This window comes from Triticum aestivum, chromosome 3B, assembly GCF_018294505.1.
Source record: "Triticum aestivum cultivar Chinese Spring chromosome 3B, IWGSC CS RefSeq v2.1, whole genome shotgun sequence".
NCBI lineage: Eukaryota > Viridiplantae > Streptophyta > Magnoliopsida > Poales > Poaceae > Triticum > Triticum aestivum.
Window position 1 is genome coordinate 61,264,873 of NC_057801.1, and position 20,508 is coordinate 61,285,380.

Consider the following 20,508-nt stretch of genomic DNA (forward strand, 5'->3'; position numbering starts at 1 on the left):
GACCGGTCGGTCATACGTACGAACGTGATCATTTTGACAGGGCCTTTTGTGAAGCATGGTATGAAAAAAATCCTTGGTTGGAATATAGCGTGGAAAAGAATGCAATCTATTGCTTTTATTGTTTTCTTTTTAGACAAGATCCGGTGGATGAAAAATTTGGTCATACTACCTTCACCAAAGATGGCTACAGTACTTGGAAGAATGCATACAAGGCATTTCCTCTTCATGTTGGTGGCCCCAGGAGTATCCACAATCAATCAAGGACAGCATATGAAGATTTTAAAAATCAAAGCTCAAGTCTGAAGCGTAAGGTTACAGTCTATAACAAAGAATCATTAATCAAGTATGAGACCCGTTTGGAAACATCTTTGGGGATTGTAAGTTTTCTTGCATTGCAAGGTGAACCATTTCGTGGACACAATGAATCTGCCCTTTCCTTAAATAAGGATAATTTTCTAGAGATGCTTGATTGGTACAAAGCAAGAAAGGAGGAAGTGAGAATTGCGTTTGATGAGCTATGCCCAGGAAATGCACAAATGATTTCTTCAACAATTCAAAAAGCACTTGCCAAAAGTTGTGCAGATGGGGTCCGAAGAGCAATAAAACAAGAGATGGGGGATAATCTTTATTCGGTTCTTATTGATGAATCTCGTGATATATCAATAAAAGAACAAATGGCCTTGGTTGTGAGGTAAGCCATTGGTTACTTTATTATGTGTTCCATCTTTTGCCTGGTAATCGCCTTTTTTCTAATTAACTAATTTTATTATTTCTTCTATGCCTTACAGGTATATGAGCAAGGGAGAAGTTATTGAAAGATTTTTGGGTATCAAGCATGTCAAGGAGACAACAGCAGAAGCACTAAAGAAAGCATTGGTTGAGGTTCTTGGTAAGAATGGGCTACTTATTGCAAATTTACGAGGGCAAGGGTATGATGGAGCATCTAATATGAGGGGAGAGTTCAATAGTGTTCAAAAACTTGTCCGAGATGAAAACCCATATGCTTTCTATATGCATTGTTTCGCCCATCGATTGCAGCTAGTAGTTGTTGCTGTCTCAAGATGTTGTTCTTCCATTGAGGATTTCTTTGAATATGTGGCCTTGATTATGAACGCCGCTGGTTCGTCTTGCAAGAGGAAGGATATATTGCTTGATAAGCAACGCATAAATCTGTTGGCTAAGTTAGAGAGTGGAGAAATTTTCTCAGGAAGAGGGAAAAACCAGGAAACATCATTGGCTAGACCAGGAGATACAAGATGGGGCTCTCATTATAAAACACTAGTTCGTATAGAATCGATGTGGGATGCAGTTATACAAGTGTTAGCTATTGTGCATGAGGATGAGCGTAATCCATCTAGGGCAGGAGGTTTGGTGCAGATAATGAAGTCTTTTAGCTTTGTGTTCATCATGAAATTGATGTTGCAAATCCTTCGCATTACAAATCAGTTGTCACTTCTCCTGCAACGGAAGGATCAGAATATTGTTCAAGCCATGTCTTTGGTTATAGATGTGAGGTCTTCCTTGGCCAACTTGAGGAACCATGGTTGGGAACCACTCTTTGAAGATGTCAAGATCTTTTGTGATGTTAATGATATTCCGGTTCCAAATATGGATGAAGCTGTACCGAGATTCGGCCGATCAAGAAAAGGAGGGAGAAATAATGTTACTCAAGAACATTTTTTTCGTGTTGATACCTTCTATGCAGCAATAGATGCTATCACCACAGAGCTGGATCATCGCTTTAATGACATGGCTTCAGAACTGCTATGTGGATTTGCTTGTCTTGACCCAAGAGACTCATTTTCCAAGTTTGATTTGGACAAAGTTGCTAAGCTTACAGACATCTATGATGCAGATTTCTCCAATGATGACCGTAAGCGTATGAAAACCGAGCTCCAGTTGTTCATCAACCACATGAGAAGACATGATGACTTTAGAGTTTGTTATGATCTTGCAAGCCTAGCCAAGAAAATGTTTGAACTTGAAAGAAATATTATGTTCCCTCTGGTTTATCGCCTTATTGAGTTGGGGTTGCTTCTACCGGTGGCAACGGCATCGGTTGAAAGGGCCTTCTCAGCAATGAAGATCATCAAGACCGATTTGCGCAGCAAGATGTCCAATGGTTGGCTTGATGACTTAATGGTGTGCTACATTGAGAGAGAGATATTTAAAGGACTTGATCTTGCTGAAATTAAGAAAGAATTTCAACATGAAGGTAGAAGAATGCCATTGCCACGTTCTATTTAATGAGAGTAAATCTTCATTATGGGTATGTATTCTTTCTAACTATCTTCGCTTGCATAATGTTGTTTCTATCATTATATCCTACTAGTTACTAATTCATGATTTATCTCTGGTGTTTATGTTTTATAGGTCATCTTTATACCGGTCTAGGTAATATAAATGGTTTTTTTGGCACTAATCATCCATGTAATCTTCATCAGCTAAGGTATTTAGAGTGCCAATAGTTAAGTTTTTATTTCGGTTTTATTTGTTGAACACCATGTAATATTTATCGAGTATTCTAGTGAGCACTTCCATAGTTGAATTATACATGGTGTTCATACACTCCGCCACACCTAAAAATTATTCCTGCCTTCGCCACTGCCACGCCATATAGCTAGCTTCGCCCCTGACCTCCTCCATGGGTTCTTCGGGCTTCATGAGATCCATCTTGGTTCAGCTGCTTGAGTTCACTTGCGTTGTCAGGCAACTGAACATTTCTTTTCTTGAATGCCACAACAAGAACCTGTTTGATGCCAAGTATTTGGTCGAATTGCCATCAGTACTACTAGAACAGATCGTAGTCTTGAATCTGAATAAACAAACACGCGGCGGTTACCTGTAAGATTCTCGTGATGGCGCTTCCACCGGGCAGCTGATTCCTGTGGAAAGGGAAGCCAGCCATCCATATGAGCATCCCAAGCAGCACGCATAGTACGCACAGGGTGAAGCCGATGTCCCATCCTCTTCGGTTCTCCACCCACACGACGAGCACTAGGCCAACGAAGCCGCCCGAGGAACGGCGAAGGTGTACCAGTTGAAGAAGCTCGTCTCCTACCGCTACTCCACGGGGTCGGTCGTGTCGAATTGGTCGCCCGCAGCGCTGGCAGGCACGCACGAGCCGCACTGTCGTCGATGGGGATCAGGTAGAGGCTCAGGTTGGAGCCACAGACAGTCTCGCAGGTCTGCTTTTTTTTGAGGGGTAAAAACCACTTTATTCATCATATTCCACATGGTGTGGGACGCGTCTTTGGTTATTGGGCAGACCAAACCAAACGTGACGACCAGGATTTTGAAAATTTCGCTAGACTATGTGCTTCATAATTTACAACACGACTCTCGAAACTAAAAATACACTGAAACTCGGTAGCTTTTAGGTTTATCTCGCTTAAGATTGCTCCAAATCGCCCTTGCGATCGCATGTTGATGCCCTGGACCACCTGTTTGCAATTTGAGGAAACAAAAAATTTCCTGACATGCAAATCTTCCGCTAGGGAAAGTGCTTCACGGCAAGCTACTGCTTCTAGCGTGGCTGGATCAAAGCTTCCCTCGAGTACTAAGGCCGAACTACCCATGTAGTTGTCCGCTTCGTCTCTGCACACAGCAGCTGCAGATCCTCCTCGTGATCGCACCCCGGGTCGACATGGATTTTGCAGAAGCCCGGCGGTGGTCTTTTAGGTTTCTGTTTACGTACGGCTGGAGCTTGATTGTTTGGAACAGCTCGACTTTGTGAATTACCAACAATCCCTAGTTCATCAATGAACCTCTGAACAAAAAGATGTGTTGCTTGAGGGCTCTGGAAGATCCCTTCGTGGATTGCCTTTTGTCGAGCATACCAAATCGACCATAGAGTTACAGCCATCTTGACAAATTTCTTGTGGGGGAGCTCCTCCATCAGAGTAAATAACCATTTCTTGGCATGTGGTTCTGTTGTGGTCGTGATTTTATGTGTGATATCCTCTTCTGACAAAGCCCAAACGCTTCGCGATGACGAATACTCCAGTAGCGAATGACGCCATGAGTCTTGGTTTCCACACAATCCACATCGGTCAGAATCTGCCATGTGTCTGTGAGCACGGACATCATTTGTAGGCAGAGACTGTTTAGCTAATCTCCACATAAACATATGAATCTTGCCAGGGACTTTCGTCTTCCATAACGACTTCCACGCACCCTGCTCCGCAGCGGAACTAGATGACCCTGCATTACTCTCGAGCCAATCCTCTCTTCTCTGTCTCGTGGCCACAAGTATGTTATAAGCTGACTTGACTGAGAAAATATCATGTTTATCAAAGTGCCATGCCCAGAAATCTGGTATATTCCGTGTGCACAACGGAATGCCCATAATCACCTGAACGTCCATTGGCATGAACGTTGCAACAATGCGCTGCTTATTCCATGAAGCCGTTGTGTGATCAATTAATTCAGAGACCAAAGTTGGCCTACCATGTGAGAGGCACCAGTACGGGCGGAGCATTTCATCTCGTGGCAGCCAGTTTTGTGACCATATTTGTGTCGTCTCCCCATTGCCAATTCTTCTTATCAGACCTTGTTTCAGGACATCTCTCCCTTCTATAATTGCTCTCCACACTTGGCTCAGGTGGCTACCCAAAGTCGCATCGAGGAAATCGGACGACGGGTAGTATATGCTCTTTAGCAGACGGGAGCTTAATGTCTCTGGGTTCTGGAGAATCCTCCATGCATGTCTGGCTACCATCGCCAAGTTGAATAACTCAAAATCTTTGAAGCCAAGACCACCTAAACCCTTCGGCTGAGTCATAGCTTTCCAGGACACCCAATGTGGTTTCCATTTCCCTTCTTTGCTTCCCCACCAAAACTTCCTTATTAACATGTTTAGGTGTTCACATAAACCCCTTGGCAGCTTAAAACATGACATTGAAAAAACAGGGACTGCTTGAGCAACTGATTTCACTAGCACTTCCTTGCTCGCAGATGACAAGGTGCTCTCGATCCACCCTTGAACCTTGCTCCACAAACGGTCCTTTAGGTATTTAAAAGCCCCTTTTTTCGAGTTACCAATGTTAGATGGCATTCCCAGGTACTTCTCGTTTAGGGTTTCATTTGGCACATGCAATATATCCTTGATTTCTTGTCTCACGGAGTCTGGTACCCCCTTGCTGAAAAAAACTGAGGATTTTGAGTAGTTGATACGTTGCCCAGTGGCCCGACAGTAAGTATCAAGAACATGGTACACCTCATTAGCTCCCACACTGTTTGCCTTGAAAAACAGCAGGCTATCATCAGCAAATAAGAGGTGGTTTACTGGTGGCGCCGTAGGCGCTACCTGTAGCCCACCCAAATTGGATGACTCACTCTTGGATTTTAAAAGGTACGAATGCCCTCTGCTGCTAACAAGAACAAGTATGGAGATATTGGGTCCCCTTGTCTGATCCCTCTTGAAGGTTTAAAGCTACTGAGCTTCTTGCCATTGAATAAAACTGCAAACTCAATAGTTGTTACCATACCCATAACAATGTTTACCCATCTTTCAGTAAAACCCAGCTTCAACATTATAGCCCTTAAGTAAGGCCACTCCACTCTATCATACGCCTTCATCATGTCTAGTTTCAAAGCACAAGATTGATTTTTCTTTGCCTTGTTCCTCTTCATAAAATGCAAACACTCATAGGCTGTGATGATGTTATCTGTGATCAACCTGCCTGGAACAAAAGCGGATTGCTCCTCTGATATGATGTCAGGCAAAACTAACTTCAATCTGTTAGAGATAACTTTGGAAGCAATCTTGTACAAAACATTACACAAGCTTATTGGCCGGAACTGGGACAATAGTGTTGGATTTTTTGCCTTTGGTATGAGAACCAAAATCGTCTCGTTGATGCATTCCGCAGATTCAGTTCCTTCTGCTATTTTCAGGACCACCTTTGTTACATCATCACCACAAATTTCCCAATGATGTTGAAAGAAATGTGCTGGATAACCATCCGGTCCTGGAGCCTTAATTGGGAACATTTGAAACAGCGCAGTTTTCACTTCATCCTTACTGTATGGAGCATTCAACATGTTGTTCATTGTCTGTGTTACTTTCACCGGTACCGTATCAATGACCTACATCACAAAGACACCCCAACGAGGGTAAGTCGGCCGAAGACCACATGCACCACCAATTCCAGGAATACAGGCCAGACCATAAGGACAACCCAAGAGACTGATAACCATCCATCAAGCAGCTGCGGACGCCTTTCCTGTGGCCTCACTCTTCTTTCCTTTGCTCCTGAGAGCCTCCTCCACAATCGCCTTGCCAGATCCAGGGCTCACCCTCTCCAAACGTTTGAGCAAGCTGTGACGCTCTAAATCGAAGAGAATGTCATTGACCTTGTCACGCACAGAAACCTGCCCAACGGTCACGTGCGAGTGGGTGACTACAACATCGGAACCTCCATGCTCCATAGAGACGAGCGGCTGGTTGCGCTCCGAAGGATCAGGCGCCAACATACCAACCACCTCAACATCATCAGTCATAGGTACCACTGACACGATGGACTCAGGCGTCACCAGTTGCTCACATGATAGAGCCTCGGAGTTAGGCGCCAACACACCTGTCTCATCAACCTCGCCACTCAAAGACGCCACATGCCCAATGGCCATAGATGAGGCAGTGACAGAACCAACCAAGTCTCCATAATCCACAAAGGCGGCGACTGACAGGACTCTGACGGTGGAAGTGAGGGTGTCATGGCCACCGCCAACGACTCCAATGCACTCAGCTCCATTGGTAACACTATAGATGATTCCCCACAAAGCTCGTACAACTCAGGCATAATTTGCAGAACCGGAGCTACGACCTCGGTGATAACCGCGCTCCCACGAACAAGCGGTGTCACATGCAGAGCACGAGGAGAAAAATCTTCAAAGAAACCTTCTGAATCCTCAACAATGGAACCAACCTGGAGCTCGGGTAGCAAAGGCACAACCGACGCAACCTCAAGCTTGGCTAAAGCGCCGCGAAGCTCAGCACGGAGCAACTCAACCTCTTGAAGGAGCTCCGTGCGCAGCAGGGCAAGCTGCGACTCCAAAGCAGAGACCAAAGAGGCGATGTCATTGGAATCCTTGCAACACCCAGATTGGGACCTTGGCGGCACCGACACACACGGCGACGAGTGGCCCACAACCTCATCCCAACTCCTGGTCAGCGAAGGACAAGCCTGGATGGACGAGGAGCGGCTCCGCTGGAGAGGAGCACGAGTGATCGGAGAGCGATTGCAAGCGACCGGAGAGGAAGCACGACAGAACTCCCGATATCCAGGGCGACGACAGCGAATGCATCTGAAAGGCTCACGACATGCACTGACTTGATGGCCACGCTCAAGGAAACGAAAGCACCTCCCTCGAGCCCAATGCTTGAAGGCGAGGCTACGCTCGAGGCCTTCCCTCGATGGCTCGAGAGGAGAGCCCTGGCCGGAACGGCGCCCCCGACCCACATGCTCCCAGCCCACCTCGGCTTCAAGAGCGGCAGCAGCAGCAGATAGGCCCTTGCATGCCGACGCCGAAGATGGACCAAGCAGAGGAGACTCCAACTTCTATGGCATCGTCGCGTCATCGCACCCATCGCCGGTTCCACGAGCTTCGCCAGAATCCACACCTCCGGAGGCGGTCGGCGCTGCTGCACAGGAGGCCAGCATGGTCACAGCTACTAGAGACACCGGCGGTGGGGGTTGCAGCTGGTCGACGGCACCCCCGGTGGCAGCAACAGGGATGGCAGGCAGGGGTGTCGGAGGCGAAGACGACGACGCAGACCCGAGCTCCATCACCACCCCGACCCCATCCATGGGGCTGCGGCCCGCCATAGGCGGCTCGGTCAGCGGAGCAACCAGAACCAGTTCCCCCCGAACTGGATCTGGCAGGGGGCGGGCCGTCGCGGGCTTGGGGATGGGGCGAGCTTGAGCCATCCGACCCCCAATGGCCGGATCAGACCCACGGACGGCGAGGGCGACCGCGGCCAGCGCGGCGGCAGGAGCGGTGGCCGCGGGCGGCGTGGTCGGAGTTGCCGTCGCGAGCTCGGAGAGACACGAGCACGAGAGCATGCGGGCAGCCTTCTGCAGCTGCCAGGGGAAGGAAGAGAGCATGCGAAGCAGACCCCGGATCTGGTCTCAGCAGGGACAGAGGCGGCCGGGACGGAGAGATCAGGCGGCGGCCGCCGCGCTTACCCGGCGCCCAAGGCGGTCGCGGGAGCTCCCATCTCTAGTGCTTCACAAAGACAGTGTTCCTACATGGATTGCGGTTCAGGAGGAACAAGGTTTTCCCCCAACTTTATTCATTGGGGAATTTTCGCGAAAGAGAAATGAGAAAGAGAGAGAAGTAAGGGATATCTGACTAATGGGACCCAGAGTAGCCTACTTAGAGTTTTTTGCCCAATCAGCGTCTAATCAGGGACAAAAACCACTCAAAGTTAGACAGAAACCACTCAAGTGGTTATTAACCCGGTTTTGATGATTTGCGGGTGTTATTTGTTCCGTTTTTTGTTTAGGGGGTATGTATCCCAAAGAATGGATTTGAGGTGATTTGTATACTTTCTTTCTAAAAAAACGTTAGAAAACTGAACAGGGAAAAAAAAAAATCAGGCGTGGCTAACTAGACCGAGTCGGACAGTAGTTCGAGCGGGCCGGCCCGCTCGGTCGATCTGTGCGAAAGAAGGGCAACCCTTTTTTTCCGGGTGAAGCAAGGGCAACTTGACGCAGAGAGCTCCCTCCTGCCTTCCCCGTGCCGGCGGCCGCCGCCACAAAGCCTGAGGAGAGAGCAACGCCGGCGCCTGCCCCCCCCCCCCCCCCCCCCCCCCGTGCCGCCGCCAACCCGTCCCATACCCCGTCCGTCGCCCATCGGCGGACAGCATCTTGGCCCTCGCGCGCCTCCGCTGCCGCTGCCGCTTCCTCTCCGCCCCGCCTCAGGTTCGTCCCGACACCCGTAGTAAAAATGCGGTCAACATGATCTTGCTTTCGGCTGTCGTATCCGTATGAGCGTGGATCGGCCAGCAGGTGATATGCCACCGAGTCATTGCGGGAGCTGGCGAATCATTCTCATTTATACTAGCAAGAGATTTGGCGATTTGTTTGAGAGCAGACTCGAGGGAGGGAGCTGGCGAATCATTCTCATTCGCACCAGCACAGATTAACATTTCCCCTGTATACTTTTCTTATAAAAAATCTTAAGGCCTGTGTCTTCTGTGTTCCCAGCTTATGGACATTTCTGGTCCAAGATGGAAGAAGGGCAAAGACGGCAAGGATTTCGCGGCTCTGGCAGCAGCCCAACCCATGTCAAGCATTGTTGCCAAGCTCCGGTCTTCACTGAAAGGATCAAAGCTCGTGGCGACTTTATCTACCGGGGGCGGGGATGCGGTTCTTGCCGTGAACCCGCAGCAAGCCGCGCTTCTGAGCCGCGCCGCCTTTGGCCGGGCACTGGAGAATGCCGGAGCCGAGAAGCAGTGGTTCCAGCTGGGCGCCGAGGAGGTCTTCTACCTTCGCCATGCTTTGGAGTGCATCGTGGTCGAGTCAGCGAGCAAGGACCTGATGAGCCAAGGGGAGCTGTGGGATCACCTATGCTCCGCATCAGAGTCGTTTCCCGAGATGTACAGGGCATACTCGCATCTCAGGTCGAAGAACTGGGTGGTGCGGTCAGGTTTGCAGTATGGCACGGATTTTGTCGCTTACCGTCATCACCCGGCGCTCGTCCACTCGGAGTTTGCTGTGGTTGTGGTTCCGGAAGGATCGGGGTTTGGCGGTAGGTGTGGCCGCCTGAAGGTGTGGTCTGATCTACTCTGTGCACTCCGAGCTTCTGGCAGTGTGGCCAAGACGCTGCTGGTTCTGACAATCTCCAGCAATGTCTGTGAACTGGGATCCCCAGATTGTTTGGAACAGCTGGTTGTCCATGAAAGAACCATTACAAGGTGGATAGCCCAGCAGTGCCGTGAGCAGCGATGTGAACCACGCAGAGAAGAAGAAGCGTATAAGGAAGAACAGGATCGCACAGGAGAAACTGTAGTTTTCAACTATTGGGGTGTAATACTAGGCTTCACAGTTCTTTCTAGCCTACTTGTGTACAAGCTGAGATTCCGACAATAAATCTAAATATTTCTCTGTACTCCTATTGGTGATGTGTAACTTCTCATCTTATTGCAATCCTGTGCCGGTACTCTTGTGCAATTTGGAAAGATTTCTAGAAATGGTGCATACATATATCCATACAACTGAACTGGACTGGACTTTTCTGTGCCTTTTCAAGGACTGCAGGACTAGAAACCTCTGAATGACCACCGCGCTCCAGCCTACTGAAGAAAAGAGGTATGCTAGACACATTTTTCTTCAAATATTGGCACAGACTGTTTCCTTATATAGTTTCAGTGTTTAGTTCTTGAACACATTCAGGTCTTAAGTATACATGTAGTAAACATCAGAGTCGATATCTACTGTATCAAAGAACTGAAGGTACAATGTCTGTAGTAACATGAAGTCTGTAAATACTAAAAATACACATATCATATTATTATCATGTATATATATATATATATTCAACAATTTGACTGGGTCTGTCTCTTAATTGATTCCATGCACAGTAAACATTTTAATCGCCATAATTAGATATCATTATGTGATCTTAAAGCGCAACTGTGGAAATAAGAGCATGCACAATGGCAGCTATTCATTCTTTCTTCCTATTTGAGGCTCCCGCCTTTAGGTGCGCATTGGCTACTCTATCTGGTAAGAGCATTACTAGTAGAACCCTCAAACCCTCAAACCCTTATAGCAGTTTAAGGGTTGAGAAGTGCCAGTTTTTGACACTTTTAAGGGTTGAAAAACAGGGGCAAAGACTAGAACCCTCAAACCCAACCCGTAAACTGCTTTAAGGGTTGGACTTGAGGGTTCTAGTCTTTGCCTCAACCCCAACTTTTAAAACTCTCATTTCATATAGCACACATTTCATCACATTTCATCATATGGCATATCACAAATTCCATCACAGTTGACATAAAACAATAATCATTCTAGTTATTATTACAACACCGAATAAAACAATAATCATTCAAATTATTACAACAATGTTTGAGCAAATTACACTAATTGTTCAAATCAAATAGGACATAGAAAAGTAAAACAAAGATACATCATGGGCCAATGCGCCGCCCATCCAACTGCCAGTGGTGCTCTACTAGATCATCCCGGAGCCGACCATGAGTGGTTGCATCCTCAATCTGACGATGTGCTTGAAGAAAAGCGTGTATGCGAGAAGGGTTTCTTTCCGGTTGCACATGGATACCAACATTGTCATAGAAACAGGGGAGGTTTAACCCTCTCTCATCCTCTAGGATCATGTTGTGTAGAATCACACAACATTTCATGATGTTCATCAAGGTCTTTTTGTCCCAAAACCGGGCTGGACCACGAACTATGGCAAACCTTGCTTGCAAAACACCGAAAGCACTCTCAACATCCTTGCGGGCTGCCTCTTGTGCCTTGGTAAAATGAGCCTCTTTTCTTGTCAAGGGCACCCCATTTTTCTCCTTGATGGACTTCACAAGAGTTGCCCATTCGGGATAGATGCCATCGGTGAGATAGTATCCCATTGAGTACTCATTGTCCATGATTTTGTAGTTGCAAGCTGGAGCATCCCCAGAAATTAATCTTTTGAACAAAGGAGATCTATTGAGGATATTGATATCATTGAGTGTTCCCGGCAATCCAAAAAATGCATGCCAAATCCATGTGTCCTGAGATGCTACGGCCTCAAGCACAATGGTAGCATCACGGCTTTTACCGCAATACATTTCGTGCCATGCCTTTGGGCAATTTTTCCACCTCCAATGCATGCAATCAAGACTACCTAGCATCCCCGGCCATCCCCTTTTTTCATTCATTTCCATTAATCTCTTTGTATCTTCCTCGTTTGGTGCCCGAAGATACTGCTCACCATACAACCGGATGACCAACTTGGCAAACCTACGGACTGACTCCGTGGTTGTATCTTGCCCAATGCGAAGATACTCGTCGGTATAATCCGCGGGTATGCCGTAAGCGAGTACCCGCATTGCCGCCGATATCTTTTGATATGCACTAAACCCCATGATACCAGCGGCGGATCTATGACGTTTAAAGTAATATGAGGCGGCCTCACAATCGGTGACAATCTTCACAAACAAACTACGCCGCATTCGGTACCTTCTGCGGAAAAGACGAGGAGGGTACGTAGGTACCTCGGAGAAGTAGTCTTCCATCAAATGTTCGTGTCCGAGAGCGCGGTTCCGGTAGATGGTGACTCGCCCCATCTTCGACCCTCTCCTCTGATCCATCAGCTTCACGCGGTTTTCAAAGGATTGCACGTCGATGAGGAGGCTCATCATCTCGACGTCATCGTCTTGCAACAACTCATCAATGTCCGAATCGTCGGATGACGACCAACCCGACGAATCGGACAACGAGTCCATGTCGTTGTTGTTCACCTCCATCTACACAATACAACAAACAATAAATTGTGAGTGCCAACAATGAATCAAAAAGGAAAAACATAAAACAAAAAGAAAGAAAGGAAAGCATACCTGCGGGGAGCTCAGGGCAGCGGCGCGGCTGCCTCTGGCCTGCCTGGCCTCTGGCGCGGTGGCTCGAGGAGGCCTGAGGAGGGAGGTGGCTGGGGGCGGGAGGCGACTAGGGGGCGGGGGCCGGGGGCCGACGGCTGAGGCGGGCGGGCGGGGGGCGGGGCGCGGTCGGGGGGCGAGAGGCGGCTGGGGGCGGGAGGCGGCCGGGGGGCGGGGGCCGGGGCACGGGAGGCGGCGGGGCAGGAGGCCGGGGGGCGGGACGCCGGGCCGGGAGGCGGCGGGGCGGGCGGCCGGGGGCCGGGGCGCGGGGCGGGGCGGCCGGGGGCCGGGCGCGGGGCGGGGCGTCCGGGGCCGGGCGCGGGGCGGGAGGCGGCGGGGAACGGCGGCGGCGTCGAGGGGAGGCGGGGGGCCGGCCGGATTTGGGGCGGGCGACGGCCGGCGGCGTGGGAGGGAGGAAGCGGGAGGTTGGGGAGGGGAAACTTCCCTCCCGCGCGACGGGGGAAGGGAGTGCGGGCTGGGGTCGAGCGCCCCCCTCCAACCCTCACTTCTACGGTTTGAAATTGGGTTTGAGGGTTGGACCCTTACTTTTGTTTGAGGGTTTGAGGGTTTAGGGGTTCTAGTCTTTGCGTTTTTTTTGTTGCAACCCGTAAAAAAGCGGTTATTTTTAAGGGTTTGAGGGTTTAGGGGTACTACTAGTAATGCTCTAATGCACTGTGTGGTCCTTCCATATACCACTCTCAAGGTACTTATCGTATAAGCTAGCTTCTCCATCATAGTTCACTGAAAGAACTGAGCCCCTATGCAAAAACAGTAATGTGTGAAAACTGTAAACAAATATACAATTGCACTCTCGATATAGGGTTCTGTACTAGAACATCTACGTGTTATTTTAGTGGTTAATAGGCATAATTTTCAGATAATTCAACTCTGAATGTACTTGTAAACTGCAATCAAGTCAAAGATTTTATGTTCACTTTGTCAGTTTGCACCTCGTTGAAGATGGAGTTCAGACCATGCTCCCAGTCTGGATCACAACCGGTGTTTGGCAGCCTATCTTTATCAGCCCTCGTGGTGTCAGTCATTACAAGGTGGATAGCCCAGCAGTGCCGTGAGCAGCGATGTGAACCGCGCAGAGAAGAAGAAGCGTATAAGGAAGAACAAGATCACACAGGAGGAACTGTAGTTTTCAACTATTTGGGTGTAATACTAGGCTTCACAGTTCTCTCTAGCCTACTTGCATACAAGCTGAGATTCCGACAATAAAGCTAAATATTTCTCTGTACCCCTATTGGTGATGTGTAACTTCTCATCTTATTGCAAAACTGTGCCGGTACTCTTGTGCAATTTGGAAAGATTTCTAGAAATGGTGCATACATATATCCATACAACTGTATCTGACTGCAGAGTGCAGACATCATATTATGGTATGCTCTGGACTGGTCTTTTCTCTGTCTTCTCAAGGACTGCAGGACTAGAAACTTCTGAATGACCACCGCGCTCCAGCCTATTGAAGAAAAGAGGTACACTAGACACATTTTCTTCAAATAGTGGCCCAGAGTTTTTTCCTTATATAGTTTCAGTGTTTAGTTCTTGAATACATTCAGGTCTTAAGTATACATTTAGTAAATATCAGAGTCGATATCTACTGTATTGAAGAACTGAAGGTACAATGTCTGTAGTAAAGCATGTATGATCATAGGCAAAGGTGGCAACATGAAGTCTGTAGATACATTATACACATATCATATTATTATTATGTATATATATTCAACAATGTGACTATCTGTCTCTGAATTGATAAATCCACGCACAGTAAATAATTTAATCGCCATAATTAGATATCATTATGTGATCTTGAAGCGCAGCTGTCGAAATAACAGCATGCACAATGGTAGCTATTCATTCTTTCTTCTTATTTGAGGCTCCCGTCTTTAGGTGCACATTGGCTACCCTATCTGGTAATACACTGTGTGGTCCTTCCACTCTCGAAGTACTTAAGCTAGCTTCTCCATCATAGTTCACTGAAAGAACTGCTGTGCTCCTTGTCCCATAGAGCCCCTTTGCAAAAACAGAATCATGTGAAAAAATGTAAATAATATAGCATTGCTGTCTCGATATAGGGTTCTGTACTAGAACACCTACGTGTTATTTTAGTGGTTAATAGGAATAATTTTCAGATAATTCAACTCTGAATGTACTTGTAAACTGAAATAAGTCAATGATTTTATGCTCACTTTGTCAGTTTGCACCTCGATGAAGATGGAGCTCAGACCGTGCTCCCAGTTGGGATCACAACCGGTGTTCGGCAGCCTATCTTTATCAGCCTCGTGGTGTTAGTCATTAGTCTGTCAGCTATATCCTTTGTTTCAACTTCATCTTCACCATGCTTCCTTATAAACTCCCTGAAGTTTTTACCGAGGCGAATTGCCTACAAGCAATATATGCAATGATGAAAAATTGCCTGCACTGCATTCCTTGGGCAGATTCTTATAGTATACTGAATGGTCCCTAAGACAGAGTGGCTTGCAATCATGTGCTATACTGCTATCTACTGTCTTGCTCTTGTACATGCAGGCTATTAATTGAGTTAAATGCACTGCCCTCTATAACCAGGGAAGTTCTTGAAATGGCTTTCATGTTGCTTTCTCACATCTTTTCCAGCTCAAAAGTCTCCTTCAGGATTCTCAGTGCAGTACAAGTAAAATCAACAAAGGACACCTCATTGGATATTCAACATTTTTAGCTTGCTACTGATGTTCTTCCAGTATTTTATCAAACAACAGCATCATGTGCACTTATATTTCTGTGGCACTCTGGGAGTTCTATCAATTTGTAAGGTGTCCATTGGACATGGAGTAGTTCTGTTACCTTCTGCCAAGGGCTGTCTAGCCTTGCATTGGACAACATATGGAGTCCTGGTGAGACGAGCTGAATCATCGCAGGTTGCCCCTTTGGCCGGTTTGACGCATAGACCATGACATTCCTCGTTAGATCAGCTAGTATAAGGTTGAATCCATTGTACTCATCAGCTTCTTTTGCCACTTGAGTTGCAACCTCCAGTGGGCTCTTGTTGCCCTGTACAATACAGATTCTGTGGATCATGCTCATGCTCTCTATTTCATTCAACACACATCCTATGGATAATCCTGTGCATGCTTTTGTTTTTGAGGGGCCGATGGCAGTTTAGCAGTTGTAATATGAAGGAGCAACTAAAAATATTTCAAAAAGTAAAGTTTAGGTTTCTGAAAATGGGAATGTATGTCTTTGTCTTCATGTAAGCAATCTCTGTACAAATCACCATCATAACTCAGAACAATGGAATAAACGGTAGACAGATAGCGACTTTCAAGACCTATATATGGATAGCAACTTTGTACAAGAAATGAAACATATCGTTGTTATCATGTGCATATCTCCTACATCGACAACCACCAACTTGAGTTTTGATTTACCTGCAGGAACCTGAGGGGCAGGTCTCCCCTAGTGCGTGCGCTGGGCATCCTACTGCCTTTGTAGGGGTCTGCAATTCATGAAGAACAGCAGATGAGCATATAACATTGTAATTCTGCAACTAGAATTTCCAATGTGACGGAGTGAAGAAAGTGAGCAGTGCCTTTGTATTTAGAGAGAATTCCTTATTTAACACTGTCTTAAAATTTATTGCCTTATTTAACACTGGAAAACCTTTTCTTCCTTATTTGATACTGAGTCTAAATTGTATGCCCTTTATAACACTTTCGTCCATTTTTAGCCTTAGTGGTATTAAATGACACCTGAAAAGACATATTTGCCCTTAATGTGTATGTGACCAAAAATTTACGTGTATGTGTGTATCGGGCCGACTCGTTTTATGTTGACCTTTGGTCCTGACCTCGACGGCGTTGTAGCAGGGTGCTTTCCGACGTACATTCATGCATGGTACTTTCCGAGCTAATGGGTTTCGTACGAGGCTAGCACGTACACAAGAAATAAGTAGGCGGGCAGGTGGATTGATTCTAGTTGGACGTATGTACGTGCCAGAGGAAGCTAGCAGCCGTTCTCTCGCTTGATGATTCTACTTTGGCTGGCTAGCTAACCAGCTATATGTATTGGAGGAAGCTAGCTAACACCGTAACACGAACACACGAGGCGATTGATGATGGCCACACGGTCTTTCTTTCGATCTCAACTCAGGTTTTTTTTTTTTGAGGGGAAATCATGCCGCTTTATTTAAACGAAACTAGGGATCTCGTCTGCTATTACATCCAAAATAAAGTTTGGTGGTGAGTTCACCCAAATCTTCGATCGGTTCTCTCCTACACCTACTCTAGCAAGTTTATGAGCGGCTACATTCCCAGAACGACGAACCCACGACACCTTTGCTTCCTCCAGTGTGTTCAACATCATTTTGATATCCTGCACCCAAGGTCCTACAGCGGACAAATTCCTTTCTGGATTGTTAAGCATCTGCACCACTGCCTGACAATCTAGTTCAAAATGAGCCCTCTGAACCTACAATTCAGTCGCCACTTGAACAGCTCGTCTGCACGCTAGCACTTCAGCCATCTCAGGGTCAACAATGTTTGGTAAAAACTGGCAAAAAGCAGCCCTGAACGCCCCGGCGTGATCCCTGAATACAGCTCCTGCACCACCCTTATCACCATTCCTTGAGACCGCGCCGTCGGGGTTGTTATAAAGGGGCTGGGTACATACATATATACACTACGTTACAACTAGCATTTTTTGTAGCTATTCATGATCTAAACAAATTTATACTGACATCAAGAAGCATTGGTCCGAAAAATTTATACTGAATTGCAAAACAACAAGGTGTGTACGGGTGTAAATCGATTTGTCAGGTCTCGCCGGGGAGCATCCATGGGAGGCTGTATGCAACATGTTGCGTCCAGCCTTTTGAATGGCAGCCTGACTTAAAGTCGGTTCAATGGAGCACTCAATTGATGGCAAAACTTCCCGTATATACTCGGCACACTAGTATATTGGGGTTAAGAATATAAAATGGAAGATCTACAGGCTTGCCATCCAGACAGAGTCGCATATACTGAAGCTAAATTACCACATAATTTTTTTGTCACATACCACATGAGGGACAAATAGGTCTTTTCAGGTGTCATTTAACACCACTAAGGCTAAAAATGGACGAAAGTGTCATAAAGGGCATAAAAATTTAGACATGGTGTTAGATAAGGAAGAAAAAAATTTGAGTGTCAAATAGGGAAACAAAATTTAAAACAGTGTTATATAAGGAATTTTCTCATAACATTTTGGAGCATCGATTTTGTTTTCTCGTCACATTTTACACTAGTGTCATCTGGTCATGAAGTTTCGCAAGCTATGAAAACATTTGTCAAAGTTTCACACAAAAAAGAAGTTAAATTTTTTAAAAAAAATTTATTTTACTGTTCACCCAAGCTCATGTGAGTTCGGGATTAGAACATCACTTTTGAAATTCATCCTTTATTGAAAATATGAGGGGCCAATTTGGCTATTTTTTTTCCTTCTCTGTTATTCTCTCATGTTCGATTACTGATCAGAGAACATGCCCAGGAGAACCACAAAACCGATCAATCAGAGTACCAACGCTATAACTGCCCAGAGAGGCGATCTGGTGGGGTGAACTATTCCTGCTCTCTCTTGCCGACAAGGGCGTTGGCAATGGCTCCCCTTCCCTCCGCTTGTCGCTCTGGCGGCAGCGAGGGGTGGGGGATCCCGGTTTCTTCTGGCCCGTCTGTAGATAGGTTTAGGATATGTATGTTGGGTGACTGCGCTCCGTCGATGCCGGCGTTCTTCATCGGCGTCGAGGAGCCATGGTTTTGTGTTCGAGCGAGTTCCTCAAGACGTCGGTGGAGATCTTTCTCAGGTTCTTGTTTCTTCGGCTTCGTCAGCGTTGCATCGGCTGCGTCTCCAGCATCGTCGTGGAGCTGGAAGTTTGTGTCTTGGAGTCGTCAGATACTGTAGCGCCGGGCTTGTCCAAGGGATGGTCCATATGGAGATTTGGCAGTGGAAGATGGTTGCCGGTTCTAGAGTTTTTCGGCTGTTCTGCCAGTCGAGATCTTCAGGACCGTGATCCAAGATGTGTGGAGTTTTTCTTCGATTGACAACCCACATTGACTTGTGCGTCGCCAATTATGACGGCGCCTATTCAGAGGCTCATAACGTAGCTTGAATGCTATGGCACTATCGTGGGTGTTGGCAAGTTGGGGGCCTATGTTTCTCTCCTCCGGCGAACACTTCCGTGATGGCGGCGGTTGGATTATTTGGTGATGGTGATGTAAATTTCCTTGTGTGCTGTCTGTCTGGACTGTTTCAAAGAGAAGCCATGTATGTTGTATGTTACTACTATTATGAATGAATACATGGTTGTTCTTAAAAAAGAATACTGATCAGACATGTGTGCGGATGTTTGAGAAGGATTTGAGGAGGCCGACTATAGATGCTCTTACTGATGGGGGTGCTCATTGCCAAGCTCCGGCTTAAACGGGCAATCTTCTGGCACTAGACAACATTGCCGATTCCAGCATTAATAATCAGCACTACGTGCGGCACTGTCGTATTGGGCAACGACGGATCAACCATGGTCATCAATCAATCTACCTAATCGTCTTTGTTCATAGTACGTACCGCTGGTGTGGCGACTGGGATTAACATTGATCGCCGGATGAAGCAGACGCAAACTTACGGGCATGCAGGCGACAGAATATATGTATATCCGCACCGAATTGCAATAAAGTGGGAAATATCACCCGATCGAGATGCCGTTGCCAAAGGCTCCCTGGACTAGTCTACACAGATCTGCGTCGACGGTGCTAGCAATCTAGCTAGCCCTTTCCACCTCCTGTTAGCTCGCTGCCGGCGTGGCCCGCCATCGTCCTCGCGATTCCTTCCTCCACGTCGGCGGTCAGGGCCACCCGGCACCGGGGCCGCCGCAGCCACTGGCATGTAGACCGCGCTGGTCCCGGGCGCTCACCTGTCAGTGGCATGGTAGTGCCGGCGAGGCTCCCCGGCTGCTGAGTGTGCGGCGACGTGCCCGTGCCGCGCCATGGCCTTGCACGCAGCGGCATGTCCGACGCACGCTCCCAGCGCTCCCGGCCTCGTGCGGCCACATTTCCCCACACATCCTGTCGTCCTATAAAACCCACGCCACACGCGGCTATACTCTGCAGATATCAGACACCAACACAACTAGCATTAGCCCCGCCAACACCACTGCCGGTACCAGCTGCTGCTTGCGCTTAGACTTCAAGCTTGTGATTCGGCCGCATACGTACTCAAACTAGCTAGTTTCTCATGGCGCCGGCGTCGAAGGTCATGAGCCACGTCGTCCAAGACGGCGGCATTGCCGCCTATGCCGTTTACGCGGCCGCGCCGTGTGACGCCTGGTGCGGCGGGCGACACAGGAAGGCCGAGTCGGACGGCGACGACGATGATGACGACTATGACTGCGCGCCTGCCGCCTGAAGTGCACGTTCGTGCCTGGTCGCCCGGCGAAACGAACCTGGAACCTGCCGGCCAAGAGCTAGTATGAATGTGTAGTATAGGTGTGCTTTTTGCAACCGGGAAGTAGTTCCTGCCGCTTAATTAACCCACCATGCTCGCTAAATATGCTCAATTTAGCTATGCTTAGTTGCCTACTCGTATAGATATTGAAAGTAGGCCTGTGCTTTTCATCGACTTATTACTGCAATAAAACTGATATCTTGATCTACGTATGTGTTGTTGCTCTGCTGATCATTGCATGCTTCTATTATCCTATATGTTGGCATAAACTTTTGGTGCTCGCTTGACTTGTTTAATTTGCATCTGGGGAAGAGTCAACACGCCGGCTATCCGATTTTCATTTTTGCGCTGATTTTTCTTGAAGCAGAATTCCTTTTTCTTTCACAAATCTTCTCAGGCTATGATATATTCTTCCTTTCTGGAAAATACGACTTTGCCGAATTTCAATG

At 47.4% G+C, this 20,508-nt stretch overlaps 1 protein-coding gene across 6 annotated transcripts; it reads left to right on the top strand.

Moving 5' to 3' along the window:
- The first annotated feature begins 40 nt into the window (after positions 1 to 40).
- On the top strand, positions 41 to 15,748 carry LOC123068570 (probable tRNA-splicing endonuclease subunit Sen2). 6 transcript variants are annotated; one of them, XR_006431838.1, is made up of 7 exons: positions 41 to 58; positions 134 to 691; positions 789 to 2,269; positions 2,374 to 2,449; positions 10,258 to 10,316; positions 13,545 to 14,082; positions 14,805 to 15,746. XR_006431838.1 is itself a non-coding variant. In XM_044491171.1 (4 exons), exon 4 carries the CDS (start codon positions 9,216 to 9,218, stop codon positions 10,095 to 10,097), a length of 882 nt encoding a protein of 293 aa, XP_044347106.1. In that variant the 5' UTR covers positions 51 to 691; positions 789 to 2,269; positions 2,374 to 2,449; positions 9,213 to 9,215; the 3' UTR covers positions 10,098 to 10,211. The 6 variants fall into 6 exon arrangements, 2 of the variants coding, with proteins under 2 accessions (XP_044347106.1, XP_044347107.1); XR_006431840.1 differs by having other exon boundaries at positions 46 to 311; positions 400 to 691; XR_006431839.1 differs by having other exon boundaries at positions 46 to 691; positions 10,266 to 10,316.
- The last annotated feature ends 4,760 nt before the right edge of the window (positions 15,749 to 20,508 follow it).